General features: G+C 45.7%; 1 protein-coding gene across 1 annotated transcript in view; it reads left to right on the forward strand.

The window, feature by feature from the left end:
* Positions 1-27,631, forward strand: part of NBEA (neurobeachin) — a 924,058-nt gene that overhangs the window by 427,861 nt on the left and 468,566 nt on the right. Inside the window, exon 38 of the mRNA XM_006879639.1 lies at positions 10,314-10,375. Within this exon, the coding sequence (XP_006879701.1) occupies positions 10,314-10,375 (62 nt within the window). The remainder of the gene's footprint in view (positions 1-10,313; positions 10,376-27,631) is intronic.

The raw sequence follows: 27,631 nt of genomic DNA on the forward strand, positions 1-27,631 counted from the left end.
ATGGAGACAAAATACATCCCTGACAGACCCCCATCTTGATTTTGAACCAGGTAGTGGCTTCTTGCTCTGTTTTGACGACTGCCTCTTGGTCCAAGTCTATAGTCTTTGCAGTTAGGTGCTATGAATTGGACAGTTGGACAGTGAGAAGTATATGTTAAGTTGTCATTTCTGTCTCTTAATAGAAAAGTATTTGCAGTGAATAAATAATTGAAAATACAAAATTAAATCACTCTGTTTCCAGCCTCATTTTTATCATCAGGTGCACATTTTCCAACTATTCCTTCTTCAGTGCTTTTGCATTCCATTCACCAGTTATCATTAACAGATCTTGATTGCTTGTTTTGTCAATTTTGGACTGCAAGATTTGCTAAAAATTCTCAATTCCTGTTTGGCTCTAGACGTAGGAGCATGTATTTGAATAACTGTCATGTTACTAAGTCTTCCTTGTATGTGTATAAATAATAATCCTGTCACTCATCACAATGTATTTCAGGATAGAACTTAAAATTGACTTTTGAGCTATGAATGCAACACCATTCTTCTGGTTTTCATTCACAGCATAGTATACCGTATGATTATCTGATTCAAAGTGGCCAAAATGCATAGATAGGCACGCTCATACATTGTTGGTGGGTTTGTTAAATAGTACAACCACTATGGAAAGCAGTTTGGCAGTTCGTCAAAAAGCTGCACATAGGAATTCCATATGACCCAGCTATTCCACTGCTTGAAATATACCTTGAGAAAATTAGAGTTGAGACACAAGCGGAAATTGTACACCAATGTTCATAGCAGCATTATTCACCGTCACAAGAGCTTGGTAACAGCCCAAATGTCCAACCACAATTGAGAAATCATGATACATTCATATGGTAGAATATCACACAGCACTCAGGAGCAGTGAGTTTGAAAATGACTACACAGCCTGGGAGGGACTAGAGAGCATTATGCTAGGGGAACTAACTCAGTTCCGTAAGGACAATTACTATATAGGATCATTGTTGTAGAAATGGAACACTATCTGGTTAAACGTGTGAGACTCAAAGGGGAGGAGGAGGGTATTAACAGAGGAGTGAGAAGGCGGGGGAGTCATAGGGTTACACAGTTTGGTGGGTGGAGGGAGGGCTGGGTAAAGGAAATGGGCCAGATCCTGTGGGGATCTGGAAAGACAGGGTAGTAGTGAGCATAATGCAGTGTTATTTACTTTTATGAAACATAATGAATTGGGATAATTGTATGAAACACAGTGTGAATGAAAATAGTTTGAAAAACCATGTATACAAACTTATTAAGCAAATCAGTATAAAATAAAAATTTATTTTAAAATGATGCTATTTTACCTAAAAACCACTGACATTTACTTGCTAAAATGAGTATCAGAAGGGTTATACCATAATCTAGTATAATTTTTAAAAATTACAAAAGGAGGGATATACCATATGTGCAACATAGAAGGAGGGTTATCTGAAATTGGAGGGTAAGTTGTAACTCTAGGTGTACATGGACGTATATGTAAATATTGGAGGTGTTTGTGTGATTGTTTGCCCAGCTTGGTTCAGTAGTTACTGTGTTCACTTGCTTTGCTCACAGATAATTGTGCACAAGCAAATGTGAAATTCATGTTATGCTCAAATTGTTCCCTCCTAGGTCATTTACATCGGAACAAATATTTGCTTTCAAAATGGGCTTATAGCAGAACTGACAGTGCATGCTAAACACTTGAGAAGGGAAAAAACCTAAAACACAATTATCTTTTTTTCCAAAAGAATTATAATATCCTATAAATGGTGTAATAAAAAGAAACATTTAAAAACAAAACAAAAATAAAGTGGCCAAAGCTGATCCATCTCATCTCGCTAATGCCTAGTTTGTTCATTCATTCCATTTCATTTTTTACAATTTCTTATCTCCCGACATTCAAGCGGCATACATTCCATGTTCCAATTATTAAAGGACATTTGTCATTGTTTATCTTCATTTTAACTGACTTCCAGTGTGGAGTCTTTCTTTCACTATGCTACTGGATAGCTGACTGCATTCCTCTAGTGCTCATAGGGGTTTTAAAGGTCTGTTATTTAGGAAGTGGATGCCAATCCTACTTCCTAGTCTGTCTTAATCTAGGAGCTTTACTAAAACCTGTCCTCCATAGGTAACCCTTCTGGCATCTGACACACCAGTGGCACAGCTTTCAGTATCACAGCAACCTCACGTTATCTCAGTACAGCAAACTGACAGACAAGAGCTGTACCAATTAGAACAGTGTTCTCCCCAAACAGAACAAAGTGACAGTTTAGTTTGTAACTATAATAGCAAATCAGTCTTCACACCAGACCAAACAGCCCACAACTGACTGTTAGTCCAATAGTGAGTTGATATTTCTTAGTATCTGTTTGATGGAAAATAAATACAGGCAAAGTAGAGCATAAGAAGTGATCACACTTTGGTCCCTGCGCTCCCCTTCACCTTCCATTCACTGTGTCTCAAACATGAGGCCTCACTCTAAAATGAACACCTTTCCAATATTTCTCTGCCTCCTCGCTGCTTTAGTTCAGGTTGGAGTCTTATCTTCCCAAATGCAACTGACTTGACTTTTGCCTTTGACAGCTCCTCTGTTGGGTGCTGTGACAGTCAGCATGGTGGGCTCTTTGCCCCTCAATTTCGGTTTTCCTTTCCAACCATTTGCTCCTATTATCTGCATGCCCAGCAGTGACATTCCAGGTAACGTGTTTTATTACAATTGCATGCATGCTGAGTGGGCGCTGCGTGTTAATAGGGGCACATGCACTGTTGTGATGGTGTACTGCCTGAGCAGTGCCCCCCTTTTGTGTTCCTCACACACTTCTGCCTGCATTCCTCACACACTCTGCGTTCGTCTTTGCTCTTGGTCCGATGGGCCCAGCATCCCTCAGTTCATCCACTGCATCCTGTCTCACTGCTTCTCTCAGGCAGAGCAGCCTCTGCTCCTGTGCTGCCTCCTCTCCCAGGTTCCTTGCTTCACGCCATCCCTCGTCACTCCTTTTTAAACTTACTATTTGAGAAGAACGGAAATCACAGAACACAAGACTGTACTCCTGGAAACCTCTACCTAGACCAAGAGGCTGTTGTAGGACCAGAACAAGAGGAGTATGTGTCAGGACTGTGTCTTTTCTCCATATTAATTCAGTCTGTATACTGAACAAATCATAAGTGAAGCTGTACTTTATGAAGAAGACTATGGCATCAGGGGCAGAGAAGGATCATTAACAACCTGAGTTATGCAGATGACATCCTTGGTTCGTGAACGTGAGGTGGACTTGAAACACTGCAGAAGATCAAAAATGGCAATCTTTAATCTGAATCACATCTTCACAAAAAAAAATTTTCAATCTTCACCATATAGGCTGATAGAAAATGTTATGATGAAGACTGAATTTATCTTAATTTGGATCTACAGTCAATACCCTTGGCACCAGAAATCAAAAGACATACCACAGTGGAAAAAATCTGCTATTGGGAACCCCTCCATAGCACTAAAGAGTAAGGATGTCATTTTAAATATTAAGGTGCACCTGACCCAGGTCATAGGTCTTCTTAGTTGCTTTTTGTGCATTTGAAAGTTAGACAGTGAAAATAAGGGTGACAGAAGGAGAAGCAGTGCTTCTGAGTTTTGGTGTTGGAAAAGAGTACTGAGTATCCCATGGGCTTCCAAAGGAATAAACAAGTATGTATTGGGGGGGGGGATACAACCACAGTGGCCCTTGGACGCAAGGATGATGAAGCTTCACCTCACATATATTGGGCACCTGCTAGGAGGAGCCAGTCCTTGGGGAAGGACGTCCTGCTCGGAAAGGTGGAGGATGAACACAGGAGAGGAAGACTGGCAAGAAGGTGGATGGGCACTGTCCCTGCAGCAGTAACTCAGAGATGGTGAGGGTGGCCCAGGGCAGGCCCGTGCTCAGGTCTGCAGCTCAGGTCACTCTGAGGCACTGCTGAGTTGACACCACCAAGCAGCAAACAGCTGGACGCCTGTTCACCAGAAAAGAAGCCCTCTTTCTTTTTCCTGAAGAGCCTCTATTTTTCCCCTTCAGCCACGGCAATGATGGCTTCTAGATCTCCTCACTTATACTCAGGACACTGGCTTGGCGTCAGTATCAGTCCTTCTCCTTTGAAGGGAATCCTGGCTGAAGGGGAGCACATTTTCCGGGAAGTTTTGTCTGGTTCCCTCTCTCCCCACCATGAGGACCTCATGCTGGAGGGGAGACTGCTCAGTGTTTGAGGGCCTCCCTCGCCCCGCTTTCCTGAGGGTGGAGGCCTGGCTTGGACCTGACTCAGCCGGGTCTCACAGAGAGCCTGACCTCTTCACTGGCCTTCCACTTCTCACTGCTCTGTTTTATGCACAAGTGCATCTTGCTGTGTTGCACTTTATTGAGCTTCACAGGCATTGCATTTTTACAAACTACAGGCACCAGTTTTCCAGGTGCTGAGCTGTCTCTGTGGCACCTTTGGGCATTCGCGTGAAGATGCAGACGTTTGCATCACGATTCTGTGCACACTAGGCAGGGGTCTAGTACGAACCTAGTTTTGATCTCCCTGTTGGGGAACTGAAGCCACGGGGTGTCCGAGGTGTATCCTTGGGCCTCACACACATCTTTATCTCCAAGTCGGGCTTTTGCAGCCTCACCCATTTTATACCAACTGTTTCTAGTGACAACCCTCTTCATTCTTTTTTGCAGCTGTTGGCTGTGACTGTGAGCGATGGGTTCTGAGAGCTGGTGCTGTCAGCGTGGCCTCTCAGCATGCGTGGCCCAAGGACAGTTACCGTTTTGCAGCTGGTGTTTTTTGGTTTGTTTGTGTGTGCTGTGATCAGCTCTGTCCACTTTTCCATTTTGCCTAGATCTCGGCCAGCTCAGATGACTTCATTTAGTTCATCTTCTCTGGGACTTGTAGCTTAGCTACTTGGAGGATGGGAAGCTCTCATGGACTTGGTTCCTAGAGTTTTATTTGGACAGCTTTCTTCACCATGGCGTGGCTTGTACATGCTTCCCTCCTAGTAAATCCTCGAGTGTTTCTTTCCTCCAATCTTGATGTCCCTTTATGCAGGTGCCCTCAGGGGTATACAGGTTTAGATTGGCCTCTCTGGTCAGAATATGTTTAGCAAGGACCACAGCGACAGCAGTGCAGACTGCCGACTGGGGTATCTGCTGATGAGCTCCTCGTGGGATTAGCTCCTCGCAGGACGAGCTCCGTGTGGACTGCTGCATTGCTTCCTGTCTCGTTTTTAATTGTGGGGAAATACAGGATAAAAGTGCCATGTTGTCGATGTTCACCACTCTGAAGTGTGGTATGGACTCTCTCCAGGCCCTTGTGCATCCGTCACCTCTACCTGTGCCCACTTCTCTTTCATCATCACAAACAGCACTCTGTTGAGCGGCTGCTGTTTCCTTGAGAACACAGGAATCACTGGTTTCCAATAGCACTCCCCCCCTTCATAGCCACATCCTGACTTCCACCGTTGTCCGTAGTCCCCTTACTTACAGTCTGTGTCTACCTTTGAGTTTCCCTGGTCCCTCAGTCTCCCTTTCGTACATGCCTTCTGCTCTGGTCATCCCTTCCTCGAGCTCCAGAGGTCCTTTCCCTCCTATCTTTGTTCCATGTGGTTCCAGGACTTTGACTTCATTGAGTGCCTTTGGCCTCATATCTGATGAGCTTCCACCTTCTTCAAGAATCATCTAACTTGGACTTAGCCATCTTCACGCTTCAAAAATCAGGAAAGATGTGCATCAGAACTGTATCTTTGCCCCATATGTAGTCAATCTGTATGCAGAGCAGATCATCTTAAAAAATTAGCCTTTATATGAAGAGGAATGTGGCATCAAGATCAGAGGAAGTCTCATCAGTAACATGCATTATGCAGATGATATACCTCCCTTGAAGAATGTGAAAGGGTCTTGTAGCTGCAGAAGGTCAAAGACTACACCTTTCAATATGGATTATAGCTCAAAATTGAAGTAGAAAGAGTCCTTCCCATTGGACCAATATTCAATATCATGATAAATGAAGATAAGATTGAAGTTGTCAGCAATTTCCTTTTACTTGGACCTACAGTCGGCACCCAGAGTAAAGCAGTAGAGAAATCAAAAGCTCTATTGCACGGAAAACCTGCTGTTAAGGACCTCTCCACAATGCTAGAAAGCCACGATGTCAGCTTAAAGACCAAGGGATACTTGATCCAAACCATGGGGTCTTTCCCATTCACTTCCAGTACATCTGAAAATGGCCCATGAGTAAGGAGAATTGATGCCTTTGAATTGTGGTGTTGAAACGAGTGTGGAACATCCCATTGCTCACCAAAGCAGCACGCAGGTCTGAGTTGGGGAAGTGCATCAAAGGAACTTCCCGGGGGCAAGGATGGTGGGACTTCATCTCACATACTTTGTCAGGAGGGACCAGTCCTTGGAAAAGGACATCATGCTGGGAAGGGTAAAAGGTCAGATAAAGAGAGGAAGACCTCCAACAAGGCTGGTTGGTATGGTGCCCGTGGCAGTGGACGTGAGCACATCAGAGATCCTGCGGACCATGGGGATGGAGCAGGGATCAGCTCTGATGCCGGTGTTGCTCTCAGCCGTCCCTTACTCAGCAGCAGCGATCAAGCCCTCACCACCCGCCTCCTGAAGGCAACTTGTCTTCACCTCAAGTCAACTTGAAATGATCCGGCGGGCCCTACTCTCACTTAGTGACAGAAGCCTTTTGAGTCCATTTCTCAATGTCTTCATTTCTGTCTTTCAGATGAGATAATAATGAAAAGTTTTAGAGGGTTGTTAGAGACTCAGATGTAATTCAGTCACTAATCACAAGAACAGAGGCTGGACCCAGCAGCCCTTCTTGAGAGAAGGTTGTTGTCTTCTGTTCAGAGGACAGCCTTGGAGCTTCCACAGGCCTCAGCCTGTTCTGTCCTTGCAAGGCACCCTCAGGTACAGCCCCCACGACGCCTGTCACATTAAGTGCTGTGGTGTTTGTGTTTGTGTGTGTATTTCTTTTAATAAATTCTAAAACTCTACATGAAGGCTACATAAACTTGGATTTAAAATACAATACACAGCACTTGCTAAGTTTCCGACAGTATCCTCTATCTGTGGCCTCTTTAAGGCCCTGAGCACTGGCTCCTTTGAGGAAACACTGAGTGAGTTAATCTGATTATGGCCTTCTCCTGAGTCACAGAAACAGAAAACTCAACCTGCTTGAGACAGATGTATGAACTGTGAGGCTGAGACAGGCGCAGACTCTGGCTTGGTTCTAGCATCACTAGATTCTGTTTCGAAGCTTGTGGTTAATATTAGACAAAGTCATAGTTCTTATAGATAGTTTCAGATCTAGACTCTGCTTTCTTTAGGAAATGTGCAAGGAAGGGTGTTACCAGACCCTGATTGTAATTTTTGGTATCTCTCCTGAACCCTTAGCACTTACCCTTTTCATTGTGTGTGCAGCGGTGTGTGTGCTACTGATTCCTGTTCTAACGGAGGGAAACTGTCCTTGGAGAGCCTGGTGGGCCTCCTTTCTTTACTTCTTTCTGTGATGACTTTATCTCAGCTACTTGGCCTTTTCCCTTCCTTCCTTTTAAGTGTGATCAACCATTTCATTTTGTTAAAAAATACCTGGTCAGACTTGGGTAGGGGTGAGTGATTTGTGATGTTGAACTCAACACTAGCTTGTTTCAAAACTTGATGATGCTGTTCACTGGCTGCGTTTTGCTGCCTTTCCACTTGGGAATGAACATCAGAGAACTAGAGGAAGACCCGTAGAAGGGTGGCCTGGACATCAGTGGGCGTGGGCATGGTGGCCATGGTGGGTATGGGAAAGGACTGGGGACAGTTCTCATCTGGTTTTCGTGGGACACTTGTGAGTCACACTCACCTCGGGGGTCCCCAACAACATAACTTGCCACATGAGTGCCACTTGCTTTGAAACATAGCGTGCTTTTTTGATATTTTCTTACGATCAAGTGATACTGTATGTAAAAGTTATCAATGTAAATATCCATCAGGAGTGAGTGCAATTGCATCATGTTCCTACAAGTTGTGACATACTAAGAAATGCTGATACACAGCCTCTAATGACTCGTTCTTTAGATCAAAGCCTCACAGCCTAAAGTATAAAGCAATATGAAACATGAGCATGAATTCTCTTTTTGCTGCCTAGTCCTTTCGGCCTTTAACTTGGGTTTGGGTTTTCCTTTTTTCAGACCTCTAACAGTTTAGTCGCCAACAGGTGACAAGGGTCGCATTAATCTTTCTGGCTGTGTAGCTGTGAGCCAGGAGGCGCTGATCAATTACCACAGTGTCTCCTAAATGAACTGTTGACGTCCACCTCTTATTCCATTAGTTAGCTGTCTACCCACAGAGCTAATGAGATGGAATCCTAGTACCCTTTTACAATTGTGCTCTCCGTGCAACAAGGAGAGGGTTGTTAGCAAAGTGGCACAAAAGGGTATTTATCCTCAACCCTCAGTAAGTATCCATGCCAACGTCTGGGATCAGTTAGCGAAATCACTGTAAGAAGAAAACAAAACAACTGGTTTCCTGTCCACTTAGCACTTAGCAACAACTAATGTAAGGTCATGGCGTTTCTGTGCATACAGCTGATTACGTGTGTACTTGGAGAAGAAGAAAATAGACCTATTTGTTGAGTTATTTTCATTTAAAAATCAAGGAGAAACTTTTATTTTTTTAAAGTTAGCTTACATCTTAATAGTATGTTTTCATCTAGAGGTCTTATTACCAGCTACTGATTCCTATTCCTCTGCGTTAACACTCTAAAGGAAATGAATAATCACGCTCTGCTTTCTTATTGCAGGACTCTGCTGGTACTGTGGTTAAACTGTTATCGTCTAACCAAAAGGCTGGTGCTTCTAACCCAGCATTGGTCAGCAGGGGGAAGTGGCTGAGGACACACACTGGGGCAGGGCTTCTCTGTCATCAGGGCCACCGTCCCCCTCCGGGTCACCATCCCCCTCCAAGTCGCTGTCCCCTTCAGAGTCACCGTTCCCCTCCGGGTCTCTGTCCCCCCAGGGTCACCGTCACCCTCAGGGTTACCATCCCCCTCATGGTCACTGTCCCCTCAGGGTCAGTATCCTCCTCAGGGTCACTGTCCTAGGGTCACCGTCCACCTCAGGATTTCTGTCCCCCTCAGGGTCACTGTCCCCTCTGGGTCCTCCAGGTAACCATCCCTCTCAGGGTGACTGTACCCCCCTCAGGGCCACTGTCCCCCTCCAGGTCACTGTGCCCTCAGAGCCACCATCCTCCTCAGTCACCGTCCGCCTCAGGGTCACCGTGAGTCAGCATCTGTTGACCACAGTGCTTTGGGTACTTAGTTTTTCTTACTGTATAAACTGTTAGAAAGAACCCATCTGTCAGTTGGGAATGATTCCTGTTTACACTGTGTGTGTGACGGGACTGTTTCCTGCCTATAGAATCGGGGTGATTCTCCATATCACACCACATGAGGCCTTTGCAGAGGAAGTCCTCAGTGCACTTCCTCTCCTGCTCCTCCCCTCACCCCTGCAGGACGTGCACAGGCTAAACCAGAGAGCTGTGATTAAGGAGAGCTCTCTGTAGTACTTGGAAAGGTGCGGGTCAGAGAGAAGGGATAAAGAGCCTTGTGAGGACGGCACAGGATAGGCCAGTTTCAGATCTGTTGTTCATAGAATTGTTGCAAATCAGTGAACTTGATCCCCTAAGAACAACAAAATTGCATATGGAATTCACTCTCTGAATTGTCTTTCAAAATGACTTAGACCTGACAGTATGGGGGAAGGAGCTTTTTGAAATCACTTGTTTTGCCTGATAGAAGAAAACATGAGCAGATCTTCACAGATTGTTCTTAGTTCCAGCAGATACCATGAAAATGTAGAAACAAAACCAAAGCCATAGTTTTGTCAGCATTCTCCAAGCTCAGCCCCACAGCCATCCAGCTGACTCCAAGTCACAACGTGGCGCTGTGGGACGGAGACCTGCCCCAGGGAGTCCCAGGTCGCACTGAGGGGCAGATGGTCATAGCTGGCGGTTTCAAATGCCCACCTTGCACTTGCCAGCTGAGTGCTCCGCGCCTGTGCCACCAGGGCTAACCCTCACCTTTCCTTTGTTTAAATAGAATTGGTTTTAACAAATGGTCTAAACATGTTGTCAGTTTTCCTGCTGGTCACATCTTGAATATCAGAATTGAAGAAGCAGACATCGCTGCCCAGTTTTGTGGGGTTTCCCGCAGGTCCTGCCCCGAGGGATCCGGGAGCAGGTGCCCTGAGCTGCGGCCTCACTGTGTGCCCTGTTTGTTCTCTGCAGGCCTGGTGTGCATGAAGTCCAGCACGTCCGTTGTGGAGCTTGTCATGCTGCTCTGCTCTCAGGTATGAGCCCGCCCTCAACTCTCCCCTGGGGGAGCTTTCTCATGTAGAGAATATGTGTGTATATGTGTATACTGTTACTATTTCCATCTTGTAGCCCATACATGCAGAAAGCCATTTCTGTTGAGATACTTTCACATGAAAACGATGTTTCCACATAAGTCCTAACTTCCGTTCTCTTCGCTCTCCATCCCTCCCTTCCCGCTCCTCCGAGAGGTCCCGCATCCTTCCATCTCTACACGGAGGCCTTTTCCTAGGCAGGCCTCGATGCCCTCCTGACACCCCACTCTTGAACATGGCCCAGCAGAGCGTTGTGTTTGGAATGGCTCGGTTTGTTCTTAGATTAGCGCATAGGAAAGTAATAGGCTGATTTCATTCTCACCATCATCTGCCACCTTGTTGCCCACCCCCCTTTTGTGGGTGGTTTTTAGATGTCAGTGTGAATTGTAAAAATCTTTTTGGGTACTACTCTTCCTCCTTGATGATTGCCAGACCCTAAGCAGCCGCGGGATTACGGTTTTCTTGATAACCAAAATGGAGGGCGGTTCCTTTTTCTTGTCACGGTTTCTGTCAGAGGTCTCAGTGACCCTGATGATCAAAGAAATAGTAAATAACTGTAATGATAGGCTGGAAAAGGAGCACAGGGAAGACTCTAGTAAGTCTTAGTAAACAGAGCCCAGATTTCCTCAATAAAAAGAAAAAACAACATTGGGCTGTGCTGTGCAGCTGCTCTCCTGAGGCCTGCCTGAACCCACTGCTGAGTCCCCAGCAAAGAACGAGCAATTCAGCGGATCTGCTCAAAGCAAGCAAACCAACGAGGTTAACTTACCCACTGGTTCCCAGCCTGCGCTGACTTCTGGAATACATCCACAAGATGACCATGGCCTCGGGCTCCTTTTTAGCCAAGAACGATATGAATAAGGAAGATGTTAAAAATTGCATCTCTGTGAGAGTCTGTCTGCAGTCTCTGAGCCTTTCCTCTTAGCAATGAAGTCCCGAGTTCAAGAAGCATTCTGAGTTGAACTATGCACCCTGTCGGCTCATCACGGTGCACGTTAAAGAAAAATGATGTGAAGGATAAAAAGAACCTCCGACTTCTTCCTCAGTCCAGATTCCACTGCAGCTCAGAGAAATGGCCAGGAGTGAAGCATTAGGGGCTCGTGTCTTCGATGGGCTCATCATGTAATCATAGTTCTAACATTACTCATTTACTGGCTCCAGGAATTCCTGCCATTAAGAGCCCTGGAGATGAAACTTGGCCTCAGATATTGATTGAGAGGAAGAGTGAGAAATTTAAGCCCTCCTAGCAGTGCACTTTCCTGCAACGCTCCAGAGAAGCAGCGTTATAAATATGCCTCTCGGTTTGATTTTTAAGTCGCATTTTTAAATAATTCAGTATGTTTAAATATTTCAAAGAGGTAATTGATTAATGTACCTCATTTAAGTGACTTTGAAATGTTTATTTAAGAAAAAAAGAACTTCAATGGTTTTGTTATTTTCTGTTAAACGGAAACATCATGTTCTATAAAATGTGTTTAAAGAAACAAAATGGACAGTCCTCCTTAAGTCAGACTGAGGAGGGCAGGGCTGGAGAGGCCACAGTTTCCCTTTGAAGACCTACGTTCTCTGAGTCATGAGCTGTTCCAGGGTCTCACCACACTTTGGACGTAGGACCCACAGTACTGAATGAACGATCCACCATGTCCTGCTGCTGTTTGGGCTCCAGGTGATTCGGCCCCTTTTATGCCCATTAGCAGAGCAGAGGGCAGCAGCAAAGGAGTCTCCTAATGCTGCTTTGCACGGGGCCTGGTCAGCTCTCAGGGGCGGGGCGAGTCTTCCCTGCCGCCTTAATGCACCTCTTCCAGGATGCAGGGCCCCTGGGGAGCTGGGGCTGTCTTTGTGCCAAGACCCAAGACAGGCATCAAGAATCCTTAAAGCGGCAGATTTCCAAATGGTGTACTTTGTGCGTCACTTAAGGCCCTCCCTTCTGAGAGTTCTTGCTAAGCCCCAGACCCACTTTTGTTGGGTCGTTCTCCAAGAATGTGAAGCTTTACAGAGCAAACTGCCTCGTCTTCGTCCTGAGGAGATACTGGTGGGTTCAAACTGCCAATCTTCCTGTTTGCAGCTGAGCCCTTAAGCTCTGCACGCCCACTGACAAGTCCACGTTTTTACAGTGAGCTGTGTTAGCACTCCTCAGAGCAGGGCATCTACCCCGTGACCATGGTGCATGGATCCTCACAACACGAAAGCAAAGAGGTTGTCTAACCCGCATCTCCCGTGTAGCCAGGATGGTTCCCTGTACGAAGACAAATTTTCTTTTTGCTTATTTGTTTGCATTTTGTTTTTCTTATGCCAATTTTAAAAAGCCATGGATGAATCTGTAGTGAGCCCTTGGCAGAGAAAGGAGGCCACAGCGTTTCTTGCTGCTGCTTGATTTTCATTTGTTCAGCACATTCGACACTTAGGTTTTTTCAGTTTTTCATTTTAGAAATTGCATGTGAGTCTCTCCCCACTATGAAGGCTATCACCTTTTCCTTCCTTCTTCCTTGAGCTCCTAAATACACTTGAGGATTTTCAATGGTTTGTGCCCCAAATATGGTCTAGATTTACTTGAGATCGCATTGCAGATGTCTGAAGGTGCATGTCAGCGATAATTCAGTTCGTATGGGCAGACTTTTAAACTCCAAGGGACATGCCATCAAGTCCCTGCCCTCCTGCCGCCGGGGGAATTTTCTGTCTTGGAGGAAGGCATATTTCAAGTTTTAGAAGGGCTCCTATGTTCAAAAGATTGTATGTTATTTTAAAATGAAACTATTCTTTGTGAAAATGGTGTCTTTTTAATCACTCAGCTATCAAAATAATTTTCACTGCATTCTGGATTTGATTTTCTGTGTAGAGCTTATGATCTGAGGGAGGGGAAGTAACAATTATTTTTCCTTTTTCTGAAATTTCCTATTTCCTTATTCCCCCAAAATAAAACCATTTTTTACTATATTTTGGTAATTTCCTTTTCTGTGTACACCCTATGGTAGAGAAAAAAAAATAAATGAACAATGAAGAGTCTTTATGTCAGTAACATGTCCAAAGTGAGGAGCCGCTCTCAGTAGGAGCTTTGAAGAATGAAACCCACTGCTCTTCAGTCAGGTCCGATCGCTCGTGACCCCACGGAGTTCCCTACGGGGGCACTTTGATTTCAGGTGAACTGAAGGGACGTAGTTGATAGGTATGTACCATGCTTGACAGGATCCACTGACATGTGTCCACACATTCCATTGTCTTACAGGGTCTTTAAATCACCAGGGCCTGATGGCATCTGCTTCCCGGCTCTGTGTTGGTTTTGCTTTACTGTAAGATGTGAGGGTAGCAGTCCATATCCCTCTGTGTGGACATTATTTTTCCATTACACTATTCTGAGCCTTTTGTGCTCCTTGATGGATAGCAGATTTTGTTCTCAAGTGAACTGTTGGAGATACCTTCCTAGTTTCTAATTGTTTCCAGATCCTTTGCCATTAGAGGTAGGTCAGGACAAACCGCGTGATGTTATGCCCTCGGATTCCTAACGTTTCCATAAGGAGAACTTGCAGAGAGCACTTAGCGCTCTCGGCGCCTTACTTGTCGGGAGGAAATGTTTTCTAAAATGAGAAACTTAAATGTTAAAAGCACTTTCAGATTGGATGCACTCATAAACCAAATGAATGTTTACTAAAGAATTTTTTAATCTTGTTAAAAATTCACAAATGTTAAAAGGAGAAACAATAAAGAGATAAACAAAAAAAAAATTACAAATGTGTCCATAACATAAAGAGCTAGTGAGACCCCACGTCTTTCAGCTGTGATCTTATAGGTAGTTACTACGTGAATCATCTGGTGGTTTACGTTTGACTTTTTCCTTTTCCAAATATTTCATATACATAAATAAACAAAGGCTTTGGTGACTTAACCGATGTAATCAAGGCCGCAGCCGGGTTTCTGACAGCAGCATGGGGGGTACAGCCACTGCTGAAGAGCGCTCCTCTGTTTTCAAATGATTTGGCCTTTGAACGTTTAAAGTTTTCTTTTTTCCTCCAACTTGATGCAGTTTGATGGGGTGGTCTCTGCTTTCCCCCTCTGAATGTTGAAAGCCTAAGATTGAGGGGCTCAGACAGTGTGACCGCAGGCTACTGAAGAATCTGCATTTTTAAATACAAGGTAGTGAATAGATACTTGATTAGAATACTTTCTCTACCCCTTACTAGTTGTGCTTAGTTTTCAGTGCATTTTAGTACCTCTCAACCCGAAATCCATGCATTGCCTTTGGGGTGCTGCTGACTCCTGCTGACCTGCACAGAGCCTGTAAGCGGATCGGGAGGATTTCCCCCACCTTTCTGCCGAGGAGCCACTGATGAACTTGAACCACCAGGGAGGCCTTGCCTTGGGTCAGTGGCCAGTACAGCTCCCTATGGGCTGCACGGCCAGAGCTCCCTATTTTGCTAGAAAGGTGTAAGTATAAGAAAACTGGGTCAACTAGGTGTTTTTTCTTCCCAAATTCTATGGGAGTATCATGTGTTTCTCATGAGAGACTCATGTTACGTTGGATTCGATGGCTGATGGTTCAGTGACCCCTGCATCTTCACTTTGAGGTGTCTCCCAAGGCCTGACAGCACTGGCTGTGACTCCACGGACACAGTGAAGCCGTCACTTGTCCAGCTGCATTGAACGTAAATGTAGACCAAGAAAAACGCTGGCCTGGCATTTTAAATTGACTAGAATCAAATACTGTCATTCCTGGATTAAACAGCAGACTGCAGACTTAGAGGAAAGAGTTAAAATAATTAGAACATGTAGAGAAAACGGTACCATAAAATGAAGACATTTTTTAATGAAATGGAACAAAGATACAGTTAGGAAATAACTAGGAATTTTTGGTTTAGAATTTTGACAAGAATGCCCACAGACAGTTTGCAACAGAAGGTCAGACTCAAATATTGTTATCTGTTCAATAATTAATAGCATCCCTGTGTGAAAGCTTAATCAAGCATTTCAAGACCGTATAATTAAAATTCACTGTTAGCATCTGCATGCAGTCTTTTGTTGTTGTGGGGTTTTGTGGGTTGTTTTTTTTTTAAACTGTAAGCTTATGCAGTTCCTATACCAATGAAACCCAACTCCTAGGCAGAAAGTGGCTGCAAAGATTTTAAATTTACGCCCTTTTTGACACCACATTCACTAGTTTCCAAAAGTAAGTAGGCAACAAGGCCTGTGTTGTTTTGTTTTGATACCTTGAAAAGTTACTGCATCCAACTGATTTCATGCTAATTGCTTTTCTATTATGAAATGCACTGCATGAGTCTCTTGCATTAGATAGCGTTACATTGTGTATTCATTAGTCTGTGTTGTTGTTGTTGTTTACCCTCAAGTCAGAACCAACCTGACTGATAGTTGACCCTCCAGTGGGTTTTCAGAGACAGTGAACTGCACAGGAGGAGATTGTCCAACCTTCTCCTGCAGAGCAGCTGGTGGATTTGAACCATGTGCCTTCAGGATTGCAGCGCAGATTCATCAGTGCATAGTCAACCTAAATGATGAAGAAATTGGAACTGGTTGCTGAGGTAGAGCTCCAGCCTCACTGGAAAACGGTGACATCTGAGCCACACAGAAGAGAGGGGTGTTCCTGTCTCCTATCTGCCTTCTTATTACTCCAGTAAATTCCAACCAAGACGGCGCCAGCAAGGTTGCCCCGCGGAGGTTCATCCTTGATGTGCTGTAGCTGCTGGCAGCGGACAAGGTGGGCCTTCCTGACACAGGAGCGTCTTTGCTAAGAGCCCTTCCACCGTGCTGTCCGTATCCCTGCCTCCTCTCCCCCATTCCTCTGCTGCCTGCCTCACCCGGCAGTACCGTTGTATGTCTGTATTGTTTAAGTTCTGCAGCTCAGGAGCGCTACAGCGTTGTGGAAGAGTAACAATGAATGTAGTCCACATTCTTAGTGCTGAACGTGGACAGGCCTACCTCAGTGCCACGCTTCCCACCTTCATTATTGGAAACCTGCATTCAGTTCCTGGCCAGTGCCCCCCACCCTGCGCTGTGCCCAGCCACTGCCTGTCTGCCCGTGGAGGCTGGCATGTTGCTGAGAGGCTGAAAGGTTCATCCTAGCTTGTGAACCAATGAGGAATGGCTTAGAGCTCAGCAGTGAACCAGAGGAAGCTCTGGGCCTGCAGAAGAAGATCTTAGCATCCGCTGGCCTCTTGAGAGTTGGGAGCTGCCTCCATGGAGTGACTTCTCCTTCGATGGGACCTCTTTCTCTGACAGCGCAGCTTACCTCCTGTCCTATGACAAGTACATTGCTGTGTGCACTTTTCTTTCTTCCATTTCCTCAGTTATTTCTCTGTAGTTTTAAATAATTTACAGATAAAATAAATAATTCTAGACTGGAAGAAAACTGGAAAGAAAAAAGTTGCTTAGTGTCCAGTTGTGAGCTTTCTCCTGTGCGGCTGGTGCAGAGTTAGAGCCAGAACCTGATGTGACATGTCAGTAGTACCGTTTCCAGTTGGTTTTAAACATAGCTTATTTGAAAAAGTGTGTGCATTTGAATATATATAGTTCTGTGTAACCATCATAAATACATGAAATAAACTACATAGAACTATATACATTCAAACACACACTCTTTCAAATAAGCCTCGGTGACTCTATGAAGATGAATGTGGCAGCAGGATTGGACATCATCAGTAACCTGCGTTATGCAGATGACACAACCTTGCTGGCGGAAAGTGAGGAGGACTTGAAGAACTTGTCACAGAAGATCAAGGAGTGCAGCCTTTGGTATAGATTGCATCTCAGTGTCAAGGAAAGAAAGATTCTAATCACTGGACTGATAGCAACATCATGATGGATGGAGAGGAGATTGAAACAGTCAACAACTTCATCTTACTTGGATTCCGCAGTTCACACCCTTGGTGCCAGCAGTCAGAAAATAAGGAGACACATTGCACTGGGAAAGTCTGCATTCAGGGGATTGAGGAGTAAAGATGTAGGTTTCAGAACTAAAGTGTGTCTAATTCAGGCTATGGTCTTTCCGATCACTTGCTGTGCATCTGAGAGCTGGACAATGAATAAGGATGACGGAAGAATTGATGCCTTTGAGCTGTGGTTTTGGAGCAGAGCACTGCACATCCCAAAGACTGGCAATAGAACGAACAAATCTGTCTTGGAGCGGGTGCAGCCGAAGGGCTCGTTTGAGGCAAGAATGATGAGGCTTCACCTCACATACTTCAGGCATAGTGTTAGGAGCGGCTACATGATGCTAGAAAAGGTGGAGGGTCGGTGAAGCAGAGACCCTGCATCAGGCGGATTGACTCTGACTGCTACAGTGGGCTCTAGAGTGAGGATGGCGCAGGACAGGACGAGGTTCCGATCTGTTGTTCTGAGGGTTGCTGTGGGTCATACTCAACAATAACGTTTAACGATCAGCACAGTAACGACCCAGGAGTATTCTGTGAGCACATATCTTACATTTTACCAGATTCTACTGCTTTTCTGCTTAGTCCGTTGCTAGTTGCTAGTACCTCCTTGTCCTTGGAATCTGAAGTGCACACATGCGCGTTCAGGAGCCCTGGTGTGCTAGAGCCTTATGTATGGCGCTGCTGACCAAAAGGGTGACCGTTTTGAATGGATCAGCTTCCGAGGGAGGAAGAGGAGGCATCGACTCCTGCATAGGCTTCCTTCCGTGCCCCTCAGTGGGTGGCGTGGCACTAGCCGGGCAGCAGGGGTTCGCTCTAATTTGCTGTGAGCTGTAAAGTACCGTTACCTGGGTATGTTTTTTAGCTGGATATTCTTGCAGGAGCTCCACTCTCCATTTTCTTGGCTTGATCGTGGTGGAGGTGGTGGGAATGGTAGTGGTGAGGCCCGACTCTCATCTGTCGTTGATGGGGTCGCAGTGAGTCCTCGTTGACCTAGTGACACCTGACAGCATACATTGTCACCCTGCAGTTTGCTCTACATTAGGAATCACATCTAGGATTTCCTCTCTTCTTGATGTGTTCCATTTAGTCAGTGATGGAGATATGGTGGGTAATGAATTTTATAGGTTTCTTTTCATTTATGAAGACTTTAAAGTGTAGGTTGACAACTTTTAAGACTCTGCAGGCGGCCCCCAGGCCAGTGGCATCTGGGCTCACCTCCAGGGCGGTGGTATTTCAGCAGGGCTGCCAGTGGACACTTCGCAGCCATCTTCGTCTGTGAGCGGTGGCCGTCCACCCTGCCCGCTGCTGTGCCGCCCTCACCCTCATCACGTGGCCTGGGAGTGTACTGACCACATCTTCATGAATTGATGACCAAAGGAGAACTATTTAGACTCAACTAACTTTTAATAGAAAATATAGTCCTTGTATATAAGAACATAAGCACACAATTTGACATTTTCTAACATTAAAAGAATGTTTTTCTTTTCATAACATCCTTACCCTCTCAGAGTGTAACTAGGGGACATTTCATGTTTTTTCTAGACCATTATTATACACAGGAATGCAAAATTATTTTTAATTTTTCGTATTTTTGTAGGTGAAAATGAGTGTTATAACATAGTTTTTAAGGTGGGACAAGAACTGTGTTTCAGACCAGCTGTATCCTGTACCGTGTACCTACCTGTATGGCACAGGACAGGCAAGGTTGAGACTCATTTTCATCGAGTTGCCAGGAGTCGGAGTTGGCTCAGCGGCACCTAAGCAGCACGTGGCCCAGCGGGAAGGACTTGTGCTGCCAGGTTAAAGGCATTTTGCTCATAACCACCAGAGCGCCTTGCGGGAAAGATGAATAATCTCCTCTCATGTAATTTACAGCCTCTGAGAGCTCACTGGAGGGCTTGCTGTGTTTGGGTTCTGACTCAGTTAGACACCAGCCACAACAATATACCAAATAGAATACATCCTGTGTCTGTCAGAGAGAAAGACCCCCCAGGGTGATTGACACAGCAACTGTAGCAGCAGGCTGCAGTGTGTCAGAACATGAGGGTGGCAGAAGAGAGAACAGGGCTCAGAACTGTTTTTCAGAGGGTCGCCAGGAGTCATCCAGCCACACAGCATGTCTGTCAGACTAAATACATATTCTGTACCGATGCAGCCTTCAGTCCACACCAGACCGAGCTGGCTTGGTCTAACAGTTCTTGGTTGATCATGAATTCGTGAAGATGTACTCAGTAAGCACCCGCCGCATGTGTCCAGGATAAGGGTGTCACGGTTCACATTTCCAGTGTTGGCACCCTTGCAGAGTTGATCCCAGCTCCCCGTGGCTGTGGAGGTAGCCTGCACAGGGGAGCTGCCCCCGTACAGGCTCGGCGACAGCTTCACAGAGCAGACTGCCTGATTTCCTCGGAAGAGCCACTGTTTGATTTGAAATGGCACTTCTCTCGTTACCAGCCTTGCGTGTAGCCCACTGCTCTGATGGGCTCCAGGCGCTGTACTCTGTTCAGGTTGATATGCGCAGAACAAAGAGCAAGCTTTCGCCAGACCCCAAAAGGGAGCAGGTCTTCTAAGACCAGCGGAACATGCCCCAGAGCTGCCTGCACGAGGTGCAGAAAGTTGATCACTGGGACCCTCTCAGCACTCAAGAGCCTTATCAAGTCTGAACCGGTTGGAGCAGACCCGCTGTGGACTTTCAGAGGCTGGAAATCCCTCAGGAAGAGATCGCTTATCTTTCTGCCTCTGAGCCTCTGAACTCAGAACACCAGAGAGGTACATTTGCTGAGCTGTACCGTCCCCTACAAACAGCCTCGCCGGAGCCCCTGCTTCGAGGACGTGCGTCTGTCCACAGTGTGGTATTCATAGACGTGTCTGCAGTCTTTCCTGTAGTTCACTGCATCGTGATCCCCCTGCCAGTGAGCATAGAGTGGCCCTGGCACTGAGATTTCAGACGGGGAGCCCCTTTGGATGGTGATGGTGGCACCTCAGAATTCTGCACGGCCATGAGGGCCGAACGTGCTGTGTGAGCGTGAAGCAGCCAGGCTGACAGAGGCTGCGGCAGCTGCTGTGGTTCGCTGCTCCCTTCCTTTCTGGATGACCAGGAACGTTTTCTAATGGTCTGTGGCCAGCAGCTGAGTCAGAGCAGGGCTGGAAACGGAGCTCTCGTGAACTGTTTGGCATCTTTTGCGTGTCTAGCTTGTTGGTGACTGCTTTGTTTAGAAGCTCTACTAACACGGTAGCTTCATAAAACCTGTCTGGGTGCGAAGCTGGCCCATGTGGTGGAGAGCACTCCCTCCTAGCAGCGTCTTTCCTCCATATTCCTACTTTAGGCTCTGACTTAGATTGTGTTATTTGAAGGATGACCAGTACCCTGACCTTAGATTTGTGAATTGTGGCTCAAAAACCCTTCCGTGATAATGTGATGCCTGTGGGGCACTGGGGCTCGGACATCCGGTGTGGAGCAGCCGGTCAGTGGGTGCCTGGCAACCGGGCATGGTGCAGCAGGGCGGTAGGTGCCGGCATTGGGTGAAAGGGCATGGGACACCAGGCAGTAGTAGGCAAAAGGGTGTGGAGAGTGAGTTGTGGGGCAGCCAAGCAGCGGGGCACCAGGCATGGGGCAGTGGGGTACCAGGTATGCGACTGTAGGGCAGCCAGTTGGGTGCTAGGCAGCGGGCCCTGGGCATGGGGCAGTGGGGTGCTGGGCAGCCAGGCGTGGAGCAGCCAAGCAGTAGGGTGTGGGGAAGCAGGACACCACACAGCTGGGCCTGGAACAGATGGGCAACAGGCCATGGGGTAGTGGGCAACTGGCAGCTGGGCCTGGAGCAGCTGGGCAAAATTATGTGGGACAGTGGGGCACCAGGCAGCCAGGCGGTTGAGTGTGGAGAACCTGGACAGCAGGGAATGGGGCAGCAGGGCGCTGGGCATCTGGGAATGGAGCAGTAGTGTGGGCGCCGGGCAGTGGGGCCCTGGGTGGTGGCGAGCCGGGCAGTGGGGCCCTGGGCAGTGGGGTGCTGGGTGGTGGCAAGCCGGACAGTGGGGCACTGGGCAGCAGGACAGGGTTCAACTTAGCCAGAATAGTAGCACTGTCTGGCACCCAGGAAAGGAGCACTGTAGAGCACAATGGTTCAGAGAGGACCAATCAGTTCTATTTTCTTGATCGTGGACCATTATGGCATTTGTTACATTCATGTTGTGTTTTATAAGCTCTCTTCTACCAAACCTTTAATATCGAGGGCATACACTCTGAATTACAGCTACTCTTCAGTCTTGAAACTACATGTTAAATGGGACAGAAATTCAGTTTTACAATGCTGCAGCTTGGAGGGGTTTTGTTTGGGGTGTTTTTGTGGGTTTTTTTGTTTTGTTTTATTTTGTTTTCATTTTAAAAGACACGGTTTTCAAACTTTATAAAAGTTTATTTTAGTTTTTCCTGTTCTACCAAAATAGATCTTAAGATCTGAACTATTTTGTAAATTTTTTTCTTTAATAAAATTATCTGATCTGGCTCTCTTCTGGGCCTTTCTAATAGCAGGTGTTTTCTCAACGAGAAAGGCAAACCCTTTCCGACTCAGTATAGAAGCATGTGCTGTGTGTTTCATGGATCTCCTTGGAAAAAGTCAAGTTTTCTTCATTGTAAACATATAAACCACCTCATATGCATATGACAGTGGAACAAAAAATCAGGAAGACCAAAGAAGTGATGCCTTTGAAATATGGTGCTTGCAAAGAATACTGAGTGGACCATGGTCTGCCCAAACAAACAGTCTCTGTTGGAAGAAATGCAGCCAGAATCTCCTTGGAGGTAGGGACGGTTACCAGGCTTTCTGGGTGTGTTCCTTGGGAGGATTCGTGTCCACAGGACGTCATATTTGATAGAAGCAGGGTGTCCTCAGGAGAGGAAGATGTTCTTGAGCCGGGCTGCTCCATTTGCTGCAGGGATGTGTTCCAGCATGGCGGTGGTTGTGAGGATTGGGCAGGTGTAGCCAGGGTTCCGTTCTGTTCCTGATGTGGTGCTAGAAAGAGTTGTACTGCTGGCCCATATCCACCAGTGGGTCAGATCTACCCGCAGCAACAAGGGGGAAGCAGGGTCGTTTCCTGTGTGAGGTGCAGCCTCAGACGCTCGCTAGAGAGGCTCCTGCAGGTCGGTTCGAACTTGATGGCATTTGGACAGGGCTTTTCGGGTTTTTATGAATGAGAACCGATCGGATGGCACCTAACAGTAGGATACATTGTAGGAGATAATTTTTTATGCTTTTGTTTACACATATCTATTAATGATTCCCTAACATCCTGGGGACCACCATCCTGTTACCTTTTATTGATATGTCGGCTTTGGCTTTAGTTAACTAGGTATTTAAGTAACTAACTATTTCTCCATTACGTGATGATTTCTCTCTGGTTGGCTGTCAGAACCAGGATCCTTCCTTTAATCTGATCACTTACTGCATTTCGTTTTTAGTGGGTTTTCTCTTTTTTTTGTAATACTTCTGGTAAGGTGTTCATGAAAACTCATACCTTAGGACATGGAAACTAGTGATGCTTGTAGTGTTTGCAGGGACCTCTGGTGGCGTGATTGCAGCGAGCTGTGCTGCCAGCTCTAACTCAGAGGCCACACCTCTGTGATGGTTGGACTCCCAGACAAAGATGGGCAGTGCCCCACCCATGCCATTCAGCACCTCAGAAGCCCAGATGGGTCAGCTCCGAGTCGGTCTGACTGCAGACTGACTGAGTCAGCTTTGCTTGCTTGTTTGAATAGCACTTTATATTCTTAAGATGCGAAGATGCTTCCAGGTGGTCAGCATTTCAGCCCTGTCGAGTGTCCACAGGAGACAGTGGCAGCAGCTTGTTCTACCCCGTGGGCATCCTGCCCATCTGCGGGGCTCCCCGTATCTCATCGACGGCTTGACAGCTGTAGCTGTGGGTTTGGAGAGGAAGTATATTTTAATTAGTTTGCTTATGTTTGTATATATTAAACAATGTTTACCTATTTTCACCTCTCTACATAGCATTTTCCACTTCAGTCCTATGCACAAAGAATTGAACAGCTTTTCACACAGAATGTAGAGGCACAGAGTTCTGATGAGTATTCACTGTGAATGTTGGAGGAAACCCCTGCTGCTTTCCATGCCAAGAATGCCACGTGAGTCCCCGAGGACAAGGGCTAAGCCTCTCTCCCCTGTTTGTTCCCTGTGCACTTTTCTCCATACTTCCTACAATCCCAAGATGAATGGAACTCTGTGCACATTAAAGCAGTTTGTCTAATTGTCTACAAAGAAAAGGGAGTGAGAAAAGTGTGTGGCGCTGAGGGAGACACAGGAGAAGCCTTTGGACCCCAGCCCGAGATCTCTCCTAAACCATGTCTCCCAGGGAGGAGTGGGAGGAGAACTCAGAGTTCCACTGGCATCCTTCTGGAAACTATTTGTCTTCAAAGTATTTCATTTCAAAGGGTCCTTACATGGGATCCAGTTCCCAGAGAGGCTCCTTCAGCTTGAGGAAATTTTATGCATCCATGTATAACAGTTGGGAGTGGTGACAAAACTGTCCAGACACTTGGCAGCTGTCCATGTGCGTTCTGCTGACATGTGTGTCCTCAGGAAGGGGACATGCCCTGCCTGAGAGTAATTCACACCTTCTCCTTAGAGTCTGCTCAGTGCGCACTCTCTCCTCCTACTGGACCTTGGAAAGTGGGGAGGTGGCAGAGGCGTTCTGAATGACTTGTAAGATAAGATTTTAAAATCTCTTTCCCTTCTTCACTGCTGAGAAATCTCTCATTGTCTGGGGGTGAGAAGAACAGTTAGAATACTATAGAAGACATGAAAATGCCTTTTCCTTCTCAATTGTCATTCATTTCTCCCGTCTCAACCACAAGAAATACCCATGTCTATGCACCTTACTCTTCATAACTCAGAAACCCCACTGCTGTCCAGCACCTCAGGCTCCGGACTAAGTATTAATAGGAGAAGGCTACCCACTATCTCCCGTGGATCTTTCTGTAGGTTCAAACTGCTGACCTTTCAGTTATCAGCCAGACTTGTAACACACAGTGTAGTGTGTGTTGTTCTTTTGTACCGTCAAGTCAGAACTGGCTCGTAGTTCACAAACCACAGGTTTTCAGAGGCGAAGAACCACTGGACAGGAGACTGGCCTTCCCTCTCCACGGAGCAGCTTGTGGGTTTGAAGCACGACCCCTCGAGTGGGCAGACTGCCGACCGGGAGTCTCACTCTCTGCGGGAGTATTCTTTGAAAATCCCTGAAGGTAGTTGCAAAAGCAGTGACAAAAGAATGTAACTGCTGACCCCGGGCTAGGTGGTTCAAGTTCACCAGCCACTGCAAAGGGAGAAAGTTGACCTTCTGTTTCCGTGGCATTAACACCCTTAGATGCCCCATGGGACAGTTTGCTGTCCACAGGGTCCCTGAAAGGCAGAATCCCCTTGATGGAAGTGGTTTGGGGTCAGGCAGTTAGCATAGTGATGTGTATTAAAATAAGAAACAGTTTTTAATTGTCATCAGTGTAAAATAATATAATCACTATATAACCTAATTTCTTATTCATACTTTCACACATTACCCAATAATTAGCACATTTATTCTTTAAAAATACTGTTTGGGAGATGAAATGCCATGTCAGCATGAATAGGCCCTTTGTGAGGGCCCTGTCCTGGGGATGGAGGTCCATCGTTAATTGTGACAGCTTGTGATGGAATTATTGTAGAAGACCGTTTTATAAATGAGCAGAAGGAAACCAGTAACAGAATGATTGGAAGGAGAGTATCTCCATCCCTTCTTACAGTTCATTTCCTCTGTACTGGCAGGGCAGCTCTTAGAGGAATATGCACATTCAGGCTTGTTGAAAGAGGCAAAGGGCACTCACTTAAATCCTGGGGTAGTTCTGTCCCCCAAAGCAGGCAGGACCCTAAGATTGGTGCTCTGCCAGAACTGTTGATTCCTACTGCTGCGCCCAACTGAGAGCTACACGTTTACCTCATACTACAGACTTAACCAGCCCCACTGCTTCTAAGCAATCCTGACTGCCTGTCGGATAGAGCAGACCTCCTGGAGACGTTTGGTGACAGTCATCTTGGCTGAGGGGTCCCAGCCCCTCGTCCTGTGGGATTTACAGCTTCAGAAAACCAACAGAGGGCCAGCTGTGAGACGGCTCTGATTGGTGTCAGGTCACAGCAGCAGGCTTTACAGGGGCAGACTGTCTCACCTTCCTGTCATGGACCATCTGCAGGGTTCAAACTGCCAAACTGAGTTAGCAGCTCAACGATTAGCCCTCTTTCCATAGACTAGGCAGAATTAAGTTCACTTACAAAAATACAATGAGTGCATACAGCAGGCCAGACGCTTGCCACTTGCTAACTACACAGTTAAATAAAGCAAGGATTTTTTACCCCAAAGAATTTTCACTGTGCAGAGACAGGTAGTGTTCTCTGTTACATGACGAATTGCTACCTGAAAGTGTGGGAGTTTGGACCTCCCATCTCCTCAGGAGATGGATGAGGCTATAAGAGCTACAGCCTCAGAAAACTGGGGGACAGTCACTGTAATTTGAATAGACTCTAGGGGAGAGACCTTGGGATTTCTGCTGTTTTTGAGGGGACAGAATGCAAATAAGACACCACAAAATGCAAATATATTTCAGAAAAAAGGTTTTTATTAATAAAAATGAGTGCAAAAAAAAGAATGAATGCTTTTTTATTTTCAAAGTTTTAATTTTTTATGTATTTAAAAAATTATTTTATACTGGTTTACATACAAAGTTCATAAAATTCATGTACATCGATTTTTACACCAGACCTTTCACCTTTCCTTTACCAGTCCCTCCCTCCACCTGTCAGATTGTGTGACCCTGTGTTTAAGCTCCCTGCCTTCCCTTGGATCCTCATACAAGCTCTGCAATAATAGTCCAAAACAGTATTTGTGTTTAAGAGACTGAGTTAGTTCACTCAGCATAGCGCTCTCCAGTCCCTGCCATGTTAGGTAGTAATTCACAAAATCATTGCTTCTGCCTGCTACATAGTATTCCATTGTGTGAATGTACCATAATTTCTCAATCCATTCTGTTGTGGTTGGGCATTTGGGCTGTTTCCAGGTTCTTACGATGGTGAATAATGCTGCTGTGAACACTGGTGTACAAGTCTCTGTTTGTGCCTCAATTCTCATTTCTCAGGGTATATTCCAAGCAGTGGTATAACTGGGTGTTCAGCTTTCTTAGGAAACGCCAAACTGCCTTCCAGAGTGGTCATACCATCTTACAGTGCCGCCAGCAATGTGTAAGAATTCCTATCTCGCCACATCCTCCCCAGCATTTTTTACTTGCTGCCCTACTAAGCTTTGCCACTGCTACTGGGGTAAGATGATATTTCATCGTGGTTTTGATTTGCACCTCTCTTACTCCCAGTGACTTGGAACATTTCTTCATGTGTCTGTTGGCCATCCAAATGTATTCCTCTGTAAAAAGTCTTTCCATGTCTTTTGCCTATTTTGTAGTTGGGTTAACAATCTTTTTCTTCTAGAGACCCTGTAGGATTAAACTTTCTTTATGAGACACTTCTCTGAGATAGTATTGCCAAATGTTTGTTTCCAGTCACTAGGTTTTCTTTTCACCCTGTTGGAAAAAGGCTTTCTATGAGCACAGAGCTTTAATCTTTCCTATTCATCAATTTTATCCTCTTCAGAATATGTATTTCTGACCATATTTGGCAGTCCCTTTATACTGTAGACTAGGCCTTCTAAGCTTGGTCCAGTTTGTGTCTCTCTCCCTCCCCTCCCCCTCTTTCCCTCTCCCTCTCCCTCTCCCTCTCTCTCTCTGTCTTCCAAGGTCTCTGATCCATCTTAAGTTGATTTTTGTGTGTGGTGTGAGATGTGGATCCTGTTTCAGTTTTCTGCATGTAAGCAGTCCACTTTTGCCAGCACCATTTGTTGAAGAGGTTATAATTTCCCCGTTTGATAGGTTTTATTTCCTTATCAAATATCAGTTGACTGTAAGTAGATGGCTCCATTTCTGGGTTCTCAACTCTGTTCCACTGGTCTGTGTGCCTGTCATAGTCAGGAAGTGCTATGCCTCTCACTTCATTTTTGCTTTTCAGAAGTATTTTCCTCATTTAAGGTTTCTTTCCTCTCCAAATAAACTTGACAATTTCCCTTTTAATCTCCTTGAAAAATTAATCTGGTATTTGTATTGGTATTGTGTTAAACATGTAGACTGCTTTTCGTAGGATTGTCATTTTCACAATATTGAGTCTTCCTATCCATGAACAAGGCACATTTTCTCATTTCTTCGAGTCTTTTATTGTGTCTTACAGAAATGTTCTGTAGTTTTCTT

The sequence above is a fragment of the Elephantulus edwardii genome, unplaced genomic scaffold, assembly GCF_000299155.1.
Source record: "Elephantulus edwardii isolate Elephantulus edwardi_28Jun2011 unplaced genomic scaffold, EleEdw1.0 scaffold00004, whole genome shotgun sequence".
Lineage (NCBI taxonomy): Eukaryota > Metazoa > Chordata > Mammalia > Macroscelidea > Macroscelididae > Elephantulus > Elephantulus edwardii.